The sequence below is a fragment of the Leucopleurus acutus genome (assembly GCF_964270905.1).
Source record: "Leucopleurus acutus genome assembly, chromosome: 11".
Lineage (NCBI taxonomy): Eukaryota > Metazoa > Chordata > Mammalia > Artiodactyla > Delphinidae > Leucopleurus > Leucopleurus acutus.
The window spans coordinates 65,822,338-65,843,298 of record NC_139152.1 but is presented as its reverse complement, the minus strand read 5'-3'; the positions used below and the strand labels follow the sequence as shown (position 1 = coordinate 65,843,298).

The 20,961-nt window shown below is 36.8% G+C and overlaps 1 protein-coding gene across 1 annotated transcript in view; it reads right to left on the bottom strand.

The window, feature by feature from the left end:
• Positions 1-20,961, bottom strand: part of PTPRQ (protein tyrosine phosphatase receptor type Q) — a gene marked incomplete at both ends in the record, with an annotated part of 195,373 nt that overhangs the window by 154,835 nt on the left and 19,577 nt on the right. The window contains 7 exons of the mRNA XM_082849998.1: positions 1,702-1,803; positions 2,153-2,335; positions 10,273-10,551; positions 10,696-10,803; positions 11,404-11,583; positions 11,687-11,848; positions 13,224-13,404. Of these exons, the coding sequence (XP_082706124.1) occupies positions 1,702-1,803; positions 2,153-2,335; positions 10,273-10,551; positions 10,696-10,803; positions 11,404-11,583; positions 11,687-11,848; positions 13,224-13,404 (1,195 nt within the window). The remainder of the gene's footprint in view (positions 1-1,701; positions 1,804-2,152; positions 2,336-10,272; positions 10,552-10,695; positions 10,804-11,403; positions 11,584-11,686; positions 11,849-13,223; positions 13,405-20,961) is intronic.

The following is a 20,961-nucleotide window of genomic DNA, read 5'->3' as shown; positions in this document are numbered from 1 at the left end:
GAAAGCAAGGAGCTCCTACTACCCAATAAAGCAAAGCTTCTCAGCCTTTATCCATTCTAGATTTGCTATAATTTTTCTAAAAGAGGTCTTGTTCTTCACCCTATTCCGTAGCAATTATATCAATAACTGGGCCAAGGACTTAGATGGAAGTTTACCATGACTCTGCATTTTTAACAGCCCAGGTAATTTGGATGCACAGTATAATTCGCAACTATTGACTTGAGTGGTAATAAACTCTGCCTGTTCAAAATATATGTTCACTACTGGTCTAGGGTCCTTCATATAAGACCTCAGATTCTTACTATAGGGACTATTTCATTAGATTGGAAATAAAGAGGGTACTATGTCTATTAGGGCATTGCTAAAATGATTTAATACATCTTTCTTAGACATTACCTAAGAGAGAAGGAGAGCTAACCTTCTTCCCTAGCCTTTAGCCATGGTCTCTTTGGGAGAACTTTTATTTGGTTAATTTTCACTTAGAGAGCAAGAAGAATCTATGAAAAAAATGAAAATTTGGACAGGTGAGTTTTGCTGAAGAAACAAGCATGGAAAGTAGAGGCAATAACTAAGGAAGACTAACCCATGAGAAGACTTAGAAACTGGGGCAACCAGTTCTAAGTTTCTAGAAATGGGGGTAGAAACTAAGATCTACCAGTTTCTGACCCTGGTAGATCACCTTACCAGGATGTATTGATGAAGTATTTTGGTGGAGGGGAAAACATAGAGGGACCTGAAATGGGGGAAGAGGGCTTCTGAAGACTTTATTACTTGGAGTAAAGTAAGAAAAACGCAGAGAAAAGCCTTTCTTCTTCTAGAAGTAAGTAACATACATTTTGTCCTGGTGAATGACTAGAATCTGAACCACAGAGTGCAGCTTAGTGTGAAGTAGGAGAAACCTGAGAGGGTGAAAAAAGATATTCTACAAACACATGTTACATCCAGACCTACCCCTCTTCGCAATGGGACTTTCTTTTACAGAAGAAAAATAACATTCTCAAAATACCCAATGTAAAAAACATAAAATGTAAATCCAAATCCCAAATATATCTCTCAAAAGTAATTTTCTTAGCATGATATATGCCTATAACTTGGTGAAGTAGTATTGTAAAGTGGTCTCAGTAGTAAAGTTGATTTTATTCAGGTTAGGAAAATGTATGCTTAGATATTCAATATGAAGGCTATTAACGTTCAGGAATAGCATCTTGGCAAATTATGTAGAGAAATCCGGAAAATAGCCTGCAGTCATTAGCAAAAAGCTAATCCTAATAACAATAAAAAATGGTGCAGGTTGACATAACAGAATCTACTACAAAACTTATGTAAATGTCTATTCTTACGAATGTTAAAGTTGAAAAACACAGTTGTAACATACACTGATTGATGTTCAAACTATTTGCACCAAAATGTTAGCCTTAAAAATTCCTATGGAAAAAAATATTACTGATTTTTTTTTTTTTACAGAGCATGGATGACTTCAGAATTTTAAAAAAATGCATTTTATATATCTGATTTTACTGAACATAAATCTGACTTTGCAAGCTTCTTTTAAACCATGACAATGAAATCTCTGTATAAAGCTGGTGCAGCACACAAGTGCTACCCAAGGCTGGAGAATTCTTAGTTATATCTTCATTCTGTATACATGTTTTCTGAAGTGTGATGGATTCAAAATATATCACTATTCACTGCTATATTTACCATCTTCTTCAGTCAGCACACTTATGGGTGCACTCCGAACTCCTTCACCTTTGAGTGTACTAGCTGACACCTCAATTATATATTGCGTATACTTCTTCAGTCCTAAATAGAAATAAAATAGATAAGACTTACAAAATGTCCCTTAATTATATGCAAGAAGCAAGCTATGAAATCTCTCAACACTCTTTCAAAAGTAAAAACTAAATGAAAATGTAGTTCTTGGAATAGTAACTCCTATTATGAAGACAAAATATTAAAAAATGTAGAAAAAACTGACTTAGTCTTTCACATGACCTGCCATAAACTTCCAGTTTATTTACCAGAAGGCCAGAATTGTCACACCCTGTATAAAGCTAATCACATTTACCATTTCTAATATAACATCAAGCTAATATTTTGTGGCCACTCTGTCAATATAAATGTAAATATCCAATATTATATATATTTTTACCTTTAATGTTCTGGGTCAAAGAGGTTGTATTTATAGTTCTTTCCTCATTTCCATCACTTTTCTTGAGATAAATTGTATATTTTTGTATAATTCCATTGGGACTATTTGGGGGAAGAAATGATAGCTCAATCTCTCCAGAGGAAATATTTTTGTAAGTAATATTTTCTGGTGCACTATCAGGCACTGAAAAAAACAAAAAGATACATGCATAAAACAATTCCACCCTAATAGTGCATTCTGCTGAAGTTTTCGCTCCAGTGGATAAGGATATGTATACATGAACATTCATTAGAGTGCGATTATAATAAACATCCTAAATGCAGTAAAATATGGGTAAATTATAGCACTTACAACTGTTTAAGACAAATTTCATTTCAAAGAAAATTCATACTACAACTCTACAGAATAATGTTTAGAGGATGATTTTTTTTTTTTTTTTTTTTTTTTTTTTTTTTTTTTGGTACGCGGGCCTCTCACTGCTGTGGCCTCTCCCTTTGCGGAGCACAGGCTCCGGACACGCAGGCTCAGTGGCCATGGCTCATGGGCCCAGCCGCTCCGTGGCATGTGGGATCTTCCCGGACCGGGGCACGAATCCGTGTCCCCTGCAACGGCAGGTGGACTCTCAACCACTGCGCCACCAGGGAAGCCCTATAGGATGATATTTTTATTGAAATACCTGAGACTCTATTAAACTGTCTTACATTGCAGTACATGCAGATAAAGTGGTCCCTGGGTATCTGCAGTGAATTGGATCCTCACCCCCACCCCCTTCATGGATACCAAAATTCAAGGATGCTCAAGTCTTATATAAAATGGCATAGTATTTGCATATAACCCATGGACATTCTCCTGTATACTTTAAATCATCTCTAGTTTACTTATAATACCTAATATAATATAAATGCTATTTAAATAATTGTAAACACAATGGAAATGCTATGTAAATAGTTGCCTGCCAGCATGCAGCAAATTTAAGTTTTGCTTTCTGGAACTCGCTGCAATTTTTTTTCAAATATTTTCAATCCACAGTTGGTTGAATCTGTGGATTCAGGGCCCACAGATACAAAGGGCTAACTGTACAAGAAGGAGGACTGAAAAACACTTAAAAATTGATTCTGCCTTTCATTAATAATGATAATAATACATAAATGATTAATAGAATAGTTTTGATATACAACAAGATCTATGACAAGACAAGGATCCTCTCCTAGATATAAGGCTGCATATAATAAATAACCTGGTAACAAAACAGTCTACTAAGGATACAGGATATCAATAAATAAAACACTAGTTTTCTGTATCTATTAATGTGCTTATTATATTGAATGTAATGGTCACAAAATGGTTTTCTACATATATTCAAATACCAATACTACATGTGGGATTCCAATTCTGCCAAAATACTGGAATAGATAAACACTAAATTGAATGACTATTATAATTAAAAGAAGTAAAACTCTGCATAAAATTAACATTTTTCTTGTCTCATAAGGAATTGCAGAGCTGACAAGGGAGTTAGAAATTTCTGGTGGTCCAAAAACAAATGCAAAAAAACAAACAAAATAAAATCAAACAAACAAACAAAAAACAAAGTAAAAACAAGAATCCTGAGATGGAAGCTGGTACTAAAGCCTGCTCTGCCTTGGAGGGTACTGGTCAATCCTGGTGACTTGGAGTTTCTGTATTAACAGCTATGTAGAGTGCCAGAAAAAGAATATAAAACCTTGGGCCAGAAGAAGGATAAGGATACCCCTGCATCAAGAATTAGAACCCCCAAAGAATGCAATTTCAACTAGGGCCATGATATTGGCCAACTCTAGGGGCACCTTGAATTCTTCTGCAGAGTACCACAGACCTCAATGTGAGTGGTAACTCCTAGGCTTGTGCAATGTGGTGTATTCACTCTCGAGGACTAGGGGGTGAGAAGTAAGCCCACCGTGCAAAAGAGGCCAGAAAAGTAACTTTTATCCTCTTGCCACTCCTCTGGATGAAGAGGTGGAATAGAAAGAAAAATTACACATTTTTGGAACTGTAAGCCTATCCCTATGAGCATATGTAGCCTAAATCCATGCTACCCATATAGCCTGAAAAGACCTCTACTCCAGAATATAAATTAAAATGAATTTGAGTTGCCATTACTCAAAAGCAACTAGCAGAAGCAAACACACATTTTCTTGGAAGAAACTCAACTACAACTCAGTCTGCATAAATTTCCCACAGATGAAGTTTCAAGGAGTATGAACTCACTGATAAAAGTCACAAAACACACAGGCAAATCAGGCACCAATACTTAAAGCCAGCAAAGAAAAAGGAAAACACACACACACACACACACACACACACACACACACACAGCAGTCAGACTTCAAAAGACTTCAGATACTTAAGTTATCAAAGAATAAAAATACAAACATTTAATATATTTCAAGAAATCAAACATTTAAAAGTATGAGCAATGAATTCTTTAGATTAATAAATAATGTAAATAACCAAGCAGACTTGAAAGAGAACCAAATAGGACTTGTAGAATAGAAAAAAAATAAAATTAAAATTCTCTTGATGCACAAAAAAGCAGAATAGATATAGTGAAAATTTTAGCAAAAAAAATTTACAGTATTGAATAAATTATCAAAAAGTAACTCAGAGAAAGAAAACGTAGAGAATATAAAATGGCAGTTCAGAGACATAAAGGATATACTAAGGGGGTCTAAGAAAGTAGAGAAAATGAAGAAGAAGAAATATTTGAAGGGATAATGGCTGGGACTGATCAAAACTGTTGAAAGATATCAAGCTTCAGAACAAGGAATCCCAATAAATCTCAAGCAAAATTTTCTTTAAAAAATCATATTGGGCTTCCCTGGTGGCGCAGTGGTTGAGAGTCCGCCTGCCGATGCAGGGGACACGGGTTCGTGCCCCGGTCCGGGAAGATCCCACATGCCGCGCAGCGGCTAGGCCCGTGAGCCATGGCCGCTGAGCCTGCGCGTCTGGGGCCTGTGCTCCGCGGCGAGAGAGGCCACAAGAGTGAGAGGCCCGCGTACCACACACACACAAAAATCATATTTAGGGGCTTCCCTGTTGGGGCAGTGGTTAAGAATCCGCCTGCCAATGCAGGGGACACGGGTTCGAGTCCTGGTCCAGGAAGATCCCATGTGCTGCGAAGCAACTAAGCCCATGCACCACAACTACTGAGCCTGCGCTCTAGAGCTCGTGAGCCACAACTACTGGGCCCACGTGCTACAACTACTGAAGCCCACGTGCCTAGAGCCTACGCTCCGCAGCAAGAGAAGCCACCACAATGAGAAGCCCGCGCACTGCAACGAAGAGTAGCCCCAGCTCCCCACAACTAGAGAAAGCTCGCACGAAGCAACGAAGATCCAATGCGGCCAAAAATAAATAAATTTTTCAAACTCATATTTAGACACATCATTGTGAAAGTACATAATACCAAAGAAGAGAAGATCTTAACAGCACCAGGAAGAAAACAGATCATCTACATAGGAATGACGATTAGACAGAAAAGTGACCTCAGTTGAAAAACGAATGGAATTCTAAACCCAGAAAAATTAACAAGAACAAAATAAAAGCATATTCAGACAATCAAAAACAGAGAGAAAGCCATCAATGCAACCTCAACAGATGAAACTGTAAACAATGCACTTTAAGCAGAAAAATATTTGCTGGAGATGACAGACCACAGTTGGAAAGATATTGGTTTAAAATTGCCTTCATAGAACAGTAACAATAATGACTAACTTGATGGTTAAACAACATAAACTAAATATGTGCATATTATTGCCATTATAGAGTCCTGATATAAGTCCTTTCCTTTCAAAAGAAAGAAGAGAACCTTTTTTATTGGTAGTCTAAATACAATGGATATAAAAAATGCTACTAATAAATTTAGTAGAGAAAATTCAAAAGCCTTAAAAATGTAGAAACAGTACCCCCTCACCCCCACTGTTACCTGTTATGAAGTGCATTGCATCTAAAGCAGACTTAAGAGGAAAAACTGAGATAAGAATGTTGTTATTTCTAAAATTTTGGGAAGAACTGTAATTCAATACATAACTTGATATAGCAATATATAGCAATATAATCCTACTATCCCTTCCCAAAGAGTCAAAATCTTCTCTACTATCTTTCCAAGCCAAACCATTAAATTGAGAAAAATCCTCAACAACTACTCTGAATGCTCTCTTAGCCTTCTGGCTCTAAGTGAAATCTTGGAACTGCTTGAGAACACTACAACTCAGCACTCCTGGGTAACAGATAGCTATTTGTTTTTCTCTCATCATTCCTATAACCATAGGGCCTGGAAGTCAAGTATTTATGCTTTTCTTTACCATATCCAGATCTATTCTTCTTCTTCCTGAAAAACTCAAGGTGTCACCCCTCCTTTAAGACAATCACCTAGTGGTACTCTTCCACTTCTCCACACGTCTTAAAAAGTTTATCACCTGTATGACTGACTTCCTCTCTACCACTCTCAGAGATGTCAACACTGATGGAAATGATCTGTGCTGTTCCGTGGACTCTGTATTCGTCGAGGTCCATAATTTCAATAATCTTTTCCTCCACCTCACTTTAACCACTAGCTTTCATGGCAACACCTGAGGGCTTGTCATTACCTATAACTGTCAGTATTCCTCTCTTTGGCAACCACCTATCTTTCCAGCTGACTGACCCTCGTATTGCCAATCCAACAAGTCTTTGACCCTCATTCAAACCTTCACTGTCCATCACCTCCCTTATGTCCTCATCTCCCTACTTACTCAGGTCAAAGTCCACAGTCTATCACTAAAATCACTCCCTAGCAATCTCCAGAAACTCCTTTTTCTATCTTACCTTTCCTGCAAGATTCCAACTTAGGTTAAACTGAACTCAGGGCTAGTTCTACATCTGCAATATAACAGCTAAAAATGTCTGAATAAAATACCACTCCATGCTCACTAGCCTTACTTTAATTTATAACCTCAAATCTCAAATCAATCTTTTTCACTGCTTGGCAGCCTATCTATTTTTTAGTTAATTTAGTCTCCTCTGTTATGTATGTTTTCACCATATTCTCTCTCCACAAACATCCAATATCTCCTCTCCCTCCTTATTCAAAGCTGATAAACTTGCTTCTAATTTCATTGAGAAAATAAAAACCTTCAGAAGAGGACTACATACGTGCCTACCACCCCTCTTCCTTTAACTGCCTTCTCTCCTTACTCCTTTCTAAAACCCAGTCCACTTCAGCACTAGATTCCACTCCGTCTACCTAGTCAGACTTTAGACTTGACATTCTTTCCTCTCTGTTGTATTTTTAGTTTTTCTCTCTTCACTGAATTCTTTCTATCATTGTATACATGTGAACACACATCAGCTATTGCACTTCCAAGCATTAGTAAAATAATCAAGATAAAACATCTGAACAAATAATGTACTCCTATTTGTAATTAGCAGCATTAACACATTACTGAGTTAGCATAGCTCTCAATTTCTCATGAAACAATACTGAAAAGTGGGATCTTGTTTTTTATAGTAAGAGTAGAGGGTGTATTTATTGTATTTAATAAGAATATTGAGCCCTGGCAACAAACAGATAGTTGCTCCTGAGCACATCCTGCTTCAAATGACACCTTGAGACTGCTTAAAATTATAGCTTCCTGTTTTTCAAAAAGAACTGAACTCGGTGGTCCAACTTAGCAAACGTGATCTAGGAAAAGTCATTAATGTAGATTCCATTGCCTATGAAACACCCAGTAATTTATATTAACTTTAGGAGGGTGGAAATTCATTTTCTTTTACAGTGCTAATATAGCCCAGTAAGGGTTGGTATACTGTAAATTATTTGTTGAATATTTGTTGCAAGGATGAACTTCTCAGACCTCAGTTTTTCATTAAGAATGAAGATAATAATACCTTATTGCTTTATTCTGGAATTAAAAAGGCAATTTTTGTGAAAGCCAATAGAAGAGCCCACAATGGTATGTTGCAGGTACTTAAAATATGCTTCATTCCTTGACATGGTATAAAATGAAACCAGGTAGAGTAAGATATTTTTCTCAAAAATACTTATTTTAAGTACAATACTTATAAAAGTAATGAAGCATGCCAATATATATATCAATTAAATTGCACTATAATGGATAACTTATAATAATAAAAAATGTTCTTTTCATTACACTCTTATTCCTGCCATTACAACTGCTGTCATCCTCTATGGTCAATCTTATTAATTCCTGTGACCAGTCTGAAGAGGATACTTTTGCTCAAAGGTAAGCCACTTTACTAGATTCCTAGTTCCTCAAGGTCAGGGACAAGGCCTCACCTATAGCATCTGTCTGAATCAGAAGAAATTGTTGATATTTGGCCAATTATGACATATAGGAATAGCAACTCCATATGGTTCAGCCAGTATCTAGGCAATAAATATTTATTTTTTACAATGCAGGGATCAAACAGTAACTTTACGGAGTTGGCCTAAAAGTGATGCTGCAAAATATATGACTATAAACATAATACAAACAGTGCACTAAGATCATCAGGCAAATGTCTTGCTTTGTGCTATTTGCTCTTTCATCACTGAAACACAATTAATTCTTTGCTTGCGTTATTTCCTTTATATGGGATACATCCCCTGGCCACCCAACAACCTCTATAATGTCCATTCCACCGAGTCCTTAAGACTCAGGTCAAATGCTACCTCCTCTGTAAGCCCTCTCCAGGCATGTCCTTTCTGTGCTCAGACTCTGCACCTCTGTCTATACACATACCTCAAGAATGTATATAGACTATAACAGCTTCATCAAAGAATATATTCCCAAAATAATCAAATTATTTTTATTTAAAATATATTTAAAGTAAACTTATTTTTCTCTATTTTTAGAAAGAGTTTGTTATCCAACTTTGAGATGGCTTATGTACTGTGTTAACATAACTGATATTACAATTTCTAAATAAAAACAAGTTTAATTACCAAAAAAAAAAGAATGTAGGGACTTCCCTCGTGGGGCAATGGTTAAGAATCTGCCTGCTGGGCTTCGCTGGTGGCACAGTGGTTGAGTCCGCCTGCCGATGCAGGGGACACGGGTTCGTGCCCCGATCCGGGAAGATCCCACATGCCGCGGAGCAGCTGGGCCCGTGAGCCATGGCCGTTGGGCCTGCACATCCGGAGCCTGTGCTCCGCAACGGGAGAGGCCCCAAGAGTGAGAGGCCCGCATACCTCAAAAAAAAAAAAGAAAAGAAAAGAAAAATCTGCCTGCCAATGCAGGGGACACGCGTTTGAGCCCTGGTCCGGGAAGATCCCACATGCCGCGGAGAAACTAAGCCTGTGCGCCACAACTATTGAGCCTGCACTCTAGAGCCCATGAGCCGCAACTACTGAGCCCATGAGCTACAACTACTAAAGGCCGCGCGCCCAAAGCCTGTGCTCCATAACAAGAGAAGCCACTGCAATGAGAAGCCCATGCACCACAACAAAGAGTAGCCCCCGCTAGCCACAACTAGAGAAAGCCTGCACGCAGCAACAAAGACCCAACGCAGCCAAAATTAAATAAATTTATTTTTTAAAAAAGAATGTATGTAGATATATGTATGCATCTATACACACACATACATATATATGTATAGAATCTATATATATAGTCTCTATACATCTATGTACATCTATCTATAGATATACACTTACATTCAGCTTTACATATATGTACATCTATACATATATATGTATAAATATAGATACATCTATATCTATAGGTAGATGTATATGGACATATAGAGAATGTATATAGATTATATATAGTATAGGAGTCTACTCTTACGAACGTGTCTCTGCTATTACCTAATTTGAAAGCAACCAAATTTATAGGTACACTGAAAAGACCTTTGATTTCTCAAGGTATTTCATTTGAAAAAAAAATCACTGATTTTTATTCTGGAGTTCCCTTATATGTAAATCAGACTTAAAAAATTTGCACAGCAAGTCTTTTCCCACACTTTACCAGAAAGAGCATATAAATTCCTGGATTATACAAAACAGAATGACAGACTTTAGGTTATGTAAAATATAAACAATATGGCAATTATCAGCCATGTTTACTTCCTTACTATGTATTAAACAAACAAAAACTTACCAGTCTCAGAAGTCCTTACAGAGAGTAAAGATAACTGATTGCCATGACCAAATCTGGTATATGACCTTACAGAAATGTTATAGAGGGTGTAAGGTTTTAAGTCTCTTAAAATTATGCTTGTTGTTGAGGTGTTCTTCATGAATAAGGCATCTATATTTTTATAAAGCACTTCATAAGCAACAATAATCCCATTGGGTTTCTCAGGTGGTGACCACTTCAAACTTATTTCACTAGCAGTAACATCAATAACTTCAACATCTTGAGGTGATGATTCTGGTTCTGGGGGGAACAAAAACAAAACTTTAAATACATGTATTTTTTCATGCTTATTGCTTCAGACACTAAAGGCAGCATGAGGTAGATGGCAATAAGCATGCAACACCATTTGCTTCTTTTTATTAAAACTGCACCCGATACTCTTACCATCTTCTGGAGTTCTCACAAAGATGTCATTTGCTTCGGACAAAGAACTTTCTCCAACACTGGTTGAGGCGGCCACTCTCATTTTATATTTTGTATATTTCTTTAACCCTATAAGGACAACAGGCAATTTGTTTAAAGTCCTTAAAATAATATTCTTGTATTAGTGCCATTTAACACAGGACTAGTGAAAATAACTTCTTTGGGAGACTGGTTCTCTAAATCAGCCTCCTTATAATCCCAATCTCCCAAACTTCCTTGGGATGAGAGCCTTTCCATCTTGATGACGTTTTAGTTTTTTCCTAAAATATTAAGGCGATCATCTGAGGCTGAAGAAATCATTTTTGGCACACTGCAAGGAGTACAGTTGATTTGGCACAAACACCATGTCAGCTCAGTTACTTCAGCTGATTGGCACATACAATCAAGCCATCAATACTGAGTTATATTGATGTACCAGGCATAAAATCCCCTAGGTTAAGAGTACATTCTTAGGATACCTGTTATCTGATGACTTTATTTGCAGACAACTATAGTTAAAGAAAAACACATCTAATCAAGTAATTTCTGCAAGTATTTTTCAAGATATCCATGGGAGCATAGCACAACAAAATCTGGAATGATGCAACACGTGCCCTGCTGTGTTTAACGGCATAGAGAGATGTGTATTTTCCATCAGGAAAAGAATGTCGAAACAAAACTTTGTTCTACCTGTGATGAGAAAGCTGTTATCTATAGTAGTCATCTGGAATGCTCTGTTCGTATCCAGTTCCATTGCATAAATTGTATAATGAGTTATTTTTCCATTAGGATATTCTGGAGGATCCCAATATAACAAAATAGATGAAGAACTAATATTTTTATACTTTATAACTTGAATGGAGCTTGGCACTTGAGAAGAAGAGTGAACAATTAATATGAATGAAAAGAAAAGTATTACAGTGTACAAGAGCAATATTTGCAGGTAATTATTTCAAAGGAAACACATTCTTACCTTGCTCACGTGTCCTAACATTGAGAACCGTTGGTGGTCCTTCTCCCATGATGGTGAAAGCAGATACACTAATCATGTGCTCAGTGAAAGGTACAAGTCTCCTGATAACGTAAGACAGCTGTTCAGCAGCAATGTCAGCGATATACTGATTCCTTGAAGTTCCTATTTGAAATCAGTTTTTAAAAAATGTTTGGCTTTGTGATCAAGATCATTCTTGCTCACACAGTGAAATTTTAAACCCAATTTCACATTATTCATTAATCTCTCCATGTAATCCTTTATATGAAAGGTAGATATATAATTAATAATAAATATGCCAAATATACCCCAACAATAGATATAAATAGTTTGTGATCATAATATAGTTTTGCTAGTTGTTACACGCTATCCTGGAACAAGAGATTAGTGTTTTGAGAAAATATAACTTTCTAAAAAAGACAGGCTAGGAGTTTTTTCTGAAAAGACCATTAGGCAATAATATCAAATTTAAATATTATAAGCCAATGCTGCATTATAATTTGAAAATCATAGAAATAAGGTTTTACTTGGACTCAAAATTCGCCACACATTTGCTAAATCCATTAGTGATTTAAAGCAAGCATGCTTATAAAACTGCCACATAAATATGTCTGGACAAGGATTTCAGAAAATGTTAGTTTTTTAGAACTTGCGCTTACAATGTTAATTAGCATTTAGGCCAAACAAAGTATTTAAGGAAACATCTACATCAGAAATCATGGGCCTCTAATTTTTAGTGTCTTCTAAAAATTAAGTCTTCTTTGCTCAGGAAAAACAGATCAATGAATGAAATAAACATATATTAAATGCAATGTGATACTTCTGCCTAATTCCATCATCAATAAAATAATATAACACTTTTAATTTGGAACAGAACAAATCAAAGAAAAAGCAGTAAGAAAAAAATTTTTTTCTCACTTAGCATTTTAGAAAAACCAGAGAGATAATTTAGATTTGTGTCTTCTAACCAAGTATTTTTAATTCGCTATATATGACATTCTCTTTTTAGAGACAGTAAGATCCATTGACCCTGAAGAGCAAGTGTATACACTAATGACATCACCACATCATTGGGGTCACCTACACCTGTTTGTCACCCCATGCACTAGAGTTGTAACTTTCTGACCTATTTACCTTCAGTGACATTTGAAAACCTATTAGTCAAAAACTGCAGAGAGTGTGAGGCCTGTAAATGATTTGAAGATATGTTAATCCCTTCCCATCACACCTGCTTTGGCAACTGTAATAACTGATTGTCTATGCAGCTTGGCTGGAGACTCTAGGGTGCTACTTTCTCTCCAAGGAAGGTCAGATGGGTTAGGAGGGGCCAGCTCCTGCCTGTGTGGCATTTCCATTTGCTGTATGAGGTTATCTGACAGTTAAAGAAGAAAAAATCTGACTCCAGCCCATGGACCATTAATAATTGGGTTGAACTCCCAGCTAAGGTTCATATCTGTGCTAGCTAGTACTGGTGGTTTAAATACGTTTCACAGAACAACAACAAAAGAAATGTACCTACCAACTGCTGAAGGCTGGTCTTCAGCTCTACTCCTCACAGGAAAGTTATGATGTGGATGACTGCTATACATAACTGAAGCAATCGAGTACAGGTCAGAAGACATCTCTGCTGAACCCTCAAATAATCCTGCCATTGACTCTACTATGTTCACAGTTTCTGGAGCCATGGGGCCTTTTATATACTGCAATTGAAAACAGATATTTACAAAGACTGCTCGTGACAGTTATGTTAATAAAGGCTTCATTCAAGGACTAGTTTCAAAAACTAGTAATTCTGGAATCACGGGTTTTTTTTAAATAATATTATTTCCATGACTGCTGTCTCTTTCACATTCCAAGATTTCACTCTGAAGCTACTAAAATCCTGCGTCACTGTACCGATTGTGATCAATCCCATATCTTAAGAGACCAATACTGTATGGTGGGGAAAAGGAGATAATTCGTTTCTGACTTAAGTTAGCTTCTTTATGGTAAAATTAGACATCCTCGTGCAAAGGTTTCATGACTAAAATATTTTAACTGCTCACCCCCCAAAAATAAGTGTTCTAGGCTTACTGCTTTATTATTATGTGTTTTGCTTTGCCATCTATATGTCCTCATTTGTATACGAGGTGTGAGCAGCCTGCATGCCTGGTAGATACATATCACTAATAATAGTTTAATCTATCATCGAGAGAAGTTACAGACATGAACAAAATTACAGAGCAATAATTTTCAGAGTTCAAGGCAGACCTCTCCAAGGCTCTGGATTTAAGGAATATTTTGGGTAACTGTGATTGTTCCTAGATGCCATAACGTATCTCACAAGTGTCAAGTTCACCGAAGTGGCAAATAATGAAAACAAAGTATCAGGAGCAGATTACAGATATACACAGTAGAGTTTTATGTTGGGACAACAAGAGGACTCTCTCCTTTCTTTCCCACATAACGGATTGAAAGAGAATGAGAAAATTTGAATATGGTCTACGTTTCAGATGGTACCAAGACAATATCAGTAATTGTGTCAATTGTGGTAATGGAATTATTGAATAAATTAAAATGTCCATGTCTTGTAGGAATCCATACTTAGGCACGTAAGAGCAAAAAAGATATGAAGTCTGGAATTTATTTCAAAATAGCCGGCATCAACAGCAACAACAACGAGAGACAGCTGGGGCAAGAATGGCAGCATGCTGATAATTACTGAATCCAGGTGATGGGTTAATGGGGACACATTTTATAATACTCTTTTTTCCTCCATTTATACCAGTTCAAAATTTTCCAAAATGAAATAGTTTTGGGAAAAAAAGAAACTGTTGCAAGAACTACTCTCTTTTTGTCAATTCCTTTTCAAGTTCAGTTTCAAAACTCACTCCAAACCCTTTTTTTAAAAAAGAAAATTATTCTATTCCTTCTCAACTCCCTGCTCTCGTACCCTCAGAATTTGTAATTAATCCATAGTATAGGTTTTATTTATTTATAAAATTTTGGTACACCTGTGTTTTAATTATCTTACATGTTTTGGGATTCTGTTTACTCCGAGAGCCAAAAACAGGCTTTTAATTCCTTATTAACATAAAGCACTTAGTATCGTTAAAAAAGTAGTAGATACTCAGGAAAAATATCGGGAAGGCAAGAAATTTTAAGGCAGTTTACTTATTTAACTAGCTACAAAGACAGCTCATTTAAATATTAACTTTTCTGAAAAATAAAAAAAATGGAGAAAAGATGCAAGGATATCTCTAGTTCTCCAAATGATATTTATAAAATAAAATTATCTAAATCTTGTTACATCTTTAGCCAGAAAAGTACTGTGATAAAAAGTAGGGAGATACCAATAAGATTCACTCTAAGAATATTGTGATAAAGCACTCTGGATAAGGAACCCTATATGGAACAAACTAAAGCTCTTCCATCTTTCAAGGCACACTTCAGCTCTGTCTCCATTGGGAAATCAGAGAAGGCATGAATCACAAACACATAATTCAGAGATGCTCTGGAAGTCCAGTCAATAGTTTATGCCTGAACCACACAGCTGTTTCCACTATCAATCAGCCATCCTTTGAGAATCCAGGGTACAAAGCACTTTATAAAGGGTACGACAGGGTAATACAAAGAATTTCCCCTGAACTATGATTTTGCATTAAATCTCATATTTATACCAATCTCATATTAAATCTCGTATTTTATACCAATGTCAGATAAGCTTTTGAGAGTTAAACCATCGTATCCTATCAATTAACTAAGTTAAGCATCTCTGTTGACAAACTGCTGTTCCAGCCTAAGAGCTGACCTGAGTTAATTCTATCTGAATTTTCCCGAATTCATTGGAAAGACCCTCCCTAACTACAAATGATTTGAACTTTGGTTTTGTAAAAACCCAGAATGTTACTAATTATCACCAAGTGTGCCATGTTGTGAATATTTCTCACACTTTGCCTCTCTAAAAAGGTATTAAGTATTAGGTTTTTCAAAGGATGAAAAAGAAAGAATTTTAAGAGCAAAAATGATGGGAAAGAACCAGAACTTAAGAGGGTAATGAGAAGGGGCTGAGAAGTAGGAGTGGAAATGAGGGATATAGAAGGGAATAAAGGCCCATCACAACTCCCCAAAGCTTGGACTCATTGAGTCAGTCCAGCATTCTCAACCTCAGCAGTAATAACATTCTGTGTTAGATAATTTTTTGTTATAGGGAGCTGTCCAGGGAATTGTAGGAAGTATAGCAGCATCCCTGGTCCCTACCCACTAGAAGCATCTTCCCAGTAGTGACAGTGAAAGCTGTCTTCAGAGATTGCCAAATGTCTCCTGGAGAGCAAAAGTGCCCCTGATTGAGGACAACTGAGTTAGGCAATGTCACAATTCATCAACATGAAAAGCTTCTCAGATGCTACTTAGGAATCTTCAGAATTTATGTGAAAGAATTAGAAGTCTTCAGAGTTAAGTTCCTAATCCACCTGAATAAACCAACCTGATTCTGCATGTAACAGTCTTCATTATAACTAATGTGATTTTAAAAAAGAAAAGAAAAAAACTCTAGTACATCTATCAACTTCCACTCACTAGAAGAGCTCAATTGAATTAATGAAAATTTTGACTTATTCTTAAGAAATACTTCTCTATTTTATTATAAACTATAATACAATTTGTGCTATTATCAACCAGTGGTAAAAAGAAGTTTACAATTAGCATATGTTTGGAAACCTCTAATGGATACTATATCATTCTGCACATTATTTGGGTGATAAATCCCTAAGACTTGATTCTATTTATGTTCCTAATAATCAATGAAGTAAACTTGTCTCAAGCATTCCTTAACTACCTTCAAGTCCTGTCCTCAGCCTCAATCTGAAGCAACTGTCCAAGCATTTAGCTGGCTTTCTTCTCATGCTCATCACTGACAAACACTGATATACTTGAGAAATAGGTTGGATGAAAGGATGTATCTATACAAATCTCAGAAATCTGTAACACTACATAGCAAAGCAGTGTCTTTGGGGATAAAATGTCCCAGGGCTCGATTAGAATAACAAGTACAGGATGAGATTTTAGTGTGAAACTCAGCCAGAGAGCAATCCATGGAGAGATGACTTTAGGGGTTTTCTAACTTCTGTCTCAGCAGAATGAGTCTCCCAAAGAAATTAGTTTTATTCTTTGCATTGACAGAAGTAGAAAGTTTACACAAAAGGAGAAAATAATTCTGCTCAGTTTGGCTCTAGTCAAACTACATATAGAATATTGTGTTCAGCTGAGAAAGAGGCTCATTGACAAATTGGAAAATATACACAGAAGAGTTATCAATAATACGAAGGACCTGGAAACCATGACTGATGAGAACCTGAGGATGTTAAGCCTTAGGGAAGCCATGAGCATTATCTTCAAATGATAAAAAGTTAAATCACTGTGCACTGTTATTACTACTGCAGAGACTAACATTTAAAGCTACTGTATATCAAGTACAGTGCTAAATACTTTTTCCCATGTGATATCACTTCATTAGAACCTAAAGGGAAAGATATTATTATCTCCATTTTACAGTCACCTGTTCAAGTTCACAAAGCTAGTCATAGCAGAGGTGGGGTTGGAACACATTTTCCTGGTTGCAAATCCCAAACTCAAAGTCATTATAAGCTACTGTGTGGGTCTATAGAGGAGAAATGGGACAAACTAGTAAACATTAGAGGACGAATATTTCAGTCCAAAACAGTTAAAGCACAGGGTAGTTTCTTATTTATCTATGTATATTCTGAACATATCACAGTGCCTAGAACTTTATAGCTACCTAATAAACGCATGTCTGTGAGACCATAAGGAAGCATGGTTTAAGGCTTAAAGAACAGGAGCTGCTTTTGTAGTAGTTGATTCCCTATTGTCAGAGTTGATCAAATATTTTAGCAGAGGCTGGATTCCCAATCATTTATTAGGCATGTTATAGATGACATTCATATATAAGCTTGGAAGTTGAAATAACAGTCCTCAAACGCTGAGATTAAATTTTCTAATGTATTTCTTCAAATATGTTTTTAAATATCGAGAGTAAAATCTTATATGTATTTCAGCATGCTTAAATAACCTCTGTTTATTAAGAAACAAACAACTCATGAGAGGTCACTGGAAAAAATTTCAATGAGGATGATGAGATCAGGTCAAGCCTAGCATAGGATGATTATATTTTAATACTTTTTTAAAAGTGTAATCATCATGATATATGCACATGGCTAAAAATGCAAGAGGTGATGAAGGATTTACAATGGAAATACTTCCTTGTCTGTACTTTTCCAGTTGCAAGTCTTACACTCCAGAAGCAACATTTTTTTGAGATTTTGAAATCGTTTGTTTATTTTAATTGAGATATAACGGACATACATCATATTACTTTCAAGTGTACAACATAATGATTCAGTATTGTATATTTGTTGGAAGCAACACCTTTAATCATTTCTGTTTTCAGTTCTTACGGCGTTACTTCTAAAATCACTAGATAGCATGCTTATACTGTTCTGTTAAGGCTCACTTACTTTAGACAGCATCAACTGACTTTCTGCTACGACAGGAAAGCTAGATTACTTAAATAGATGCATATTCCCGTTCCCAGGCCATTCTCATTTTTTATTTAGTTACTTTTTTAGTTTAAGTAATATACTTATATCTGGAAGGATTATTCTCATAGATGCATGAAACACAAAACAGTGGAGAGACTACAGTGGATGGCCTCTCTCGTGATCCCTCCACTATCCCTACCTCCTGTTGTTCATGCTTTTGTATAATCCCTTCCTCTTGGGTGGGAACTGTGGTTTGCATCTAACCAATGGTGATGTGATGTCACTCTCACAGTTATATTATACAGACTCTCCCCGCTGGCTTGATGAGGTAAATGGCCACACTAGGAAAGTTTTGTAGCAAGAAAATGTGGGGGATCCCTATGAGCTAGACCTAAGGGTAGTCTCTAGTCAAAGGGCCAGAAAGAATCCAAGGCCCTCAGTTCTACAATCAAAAGGAAATGAAGTATGCCAAAATTCTACATGAGCCTAGAAGTAGATTCTTCCCTAGTCAAGGCTCCAGATGAGAACACAGGACAGTAAGCCACTTAACTGCAGCTGTATGAGACCCTAAGTAGGGAACCCATCTAAGCTGTCTGGATTCCTGACCCACAGAAACTGTGAGATGATAAATGTGAGTTGTTTTAAGCTTGTGGCAAATTGTTATACAACAATGGAAAACTAACGTAGTAAGCTAACAAAAATAGTCCAGGCAAGAGAGTATTCAATCCTGAGCTGGGGTGGGGACACAGGAATGGAATATAGAGGTATGAAGGTCACACTGTGGAGGCAGAAATAACTGGCCTTAACACTGAGTGGCTATTAAATGCTAAGTATAACCAAAGTCAGAGGTAATTCCAAGGTTTCACGCCCTCATGAAGAGAGGATGATGGTGCCATTAACCAAAAAGAGAGACATCAGGCATGTAAAAATGCCATGAAAGCCTTCCAAATGCTTAGACAATGACCTTCAGATCAGAGATCTGTGGTGTGCCCAGTCCAAGGGGTTAGGAATTCTAAGCCTGTTATTTAGTATCTGGGTTTCAAGTCAGCCTCTCTCCAGGCCTTGTTCTTGACCACTAAAACTATTAATTGCCTTTACAGACTTTCTTCTTGTGTCCTGTGGGAAACTTTATATGCCCCCATCACTGTCCCAGAACCTCTGTCTAGTACCTCTTCTTCATTCCAACTTCATCTCCTCCTTTCAATCAAGAACCAAGTCCTGTTATCCTCCAAAGGATGCTTGTTTTGTTTTGTTCTGTTTTATGAGTTCAAATGTGATGAGCCCTGGCAGAACTTCACCACAAATGATTTGAATTAGGGATGCACAGTGTTCAGAGAGAAAAATCATCATGGAAAACAAGGCAAAAGAGTCATGAAAATAGGAAGCAGTGATTGAAACTGTGCGGTTATCAAAAAAAAAGTGTAATGACATGGCTGAAAACAGAACTCTCTGCAATATCCTTATAATGAAGAAGCTAGAAAATTGTAAAAGAGCTAGCTTTTTTATTTTATTCATTTTTCATTGCACAAGGCCAAAATTTTTGCATAGTCACAGTATATGAAAGTGGAGCAAGTATTAGGGAGAAAATGGTTGTATCAAAAGCTGGAGAGTAGGAGGCAAACGAATGCATTTTGGAGGAGACAGGGAAGATGAGGACAGCTAAAACTATATTACCACCTTATCTGACACTTAGGAGGCCACTGGTGACTTCTAACAAGATTTCAAGGATTTAAACAATTCTTGAGACAGGGTGTGGAGGCTATACTCTGAGAAGTTGAAGACTGAATAGAAGAGTCCTTATCCTACATCAAGGTCAAGGAAGAGGATAAAAAATGAATACACTAAGCCAGAGGTTTTATCTGTTATCTCCTTTATTCCTCATCATATAAGGTGGGTATATAAGCTCTGCTTTAAAAGTAAGGGCAGCAAGTCTCCAAAAGTTGACTTGACCAAGGTCATAGATCTAGAAAAGGGCAGAGCCCAGTCTAGGACCCTGGTTCATTTGGATTTAGAGCCTCTGCCATATGTCAACCTCTTGAAAGGTGAACCCAAACACCAATCACATGGGGAAGCAGAAATATCAATAAAGCGCCTGATCTAATGAAGAAAGATACAATCACAGAAATAAAGAGAAGTATAATGCCTCCTTTTATTGAGACCTAAGGAAACTAATATTGAGTCCCAATGAGGGTGAAAGGTCCAGTGCCATGATTGATAATCACAACAGGTCACAATTACTTAGCACCAAACTTACCATATGCCAGGTATAGTGCTAAGCTCTTTACACACATTAATCCACTAAACCTTCATTAACAATCCTGTGTTATAGGGACTCTTAGAGTCCCTATCTTAGAGAAGAGGAAACTGAAGTTCAGAGAGGTCAAGCCTACTTTCTCAAGGTTAAACCATCACTACAGGCAAAACCAAGGTTTAAACCCAAGCATATTTCCTCCTAGGTCCATGCACTTAACCTTTCTGCTGTACAGCCCAGTAAGTGACCAAATTAGGATATAAGCCCAGATCTGTACAGTACCAAAGCTCATGTTCTCTCTACTATGTCACAGAGACCGCAGATCATATAGATATAGGCAGAATAACAAAGAAGTCGTTCCACAATCTCTTACTTTCAAGAGAAAAAGAGGTGTGGCTTGCCATTCAGTAGATGTCATTACAAGTGAGAGACCTGTCACCCAGTCCTAAAATAGTGAAGTATCTAATTTA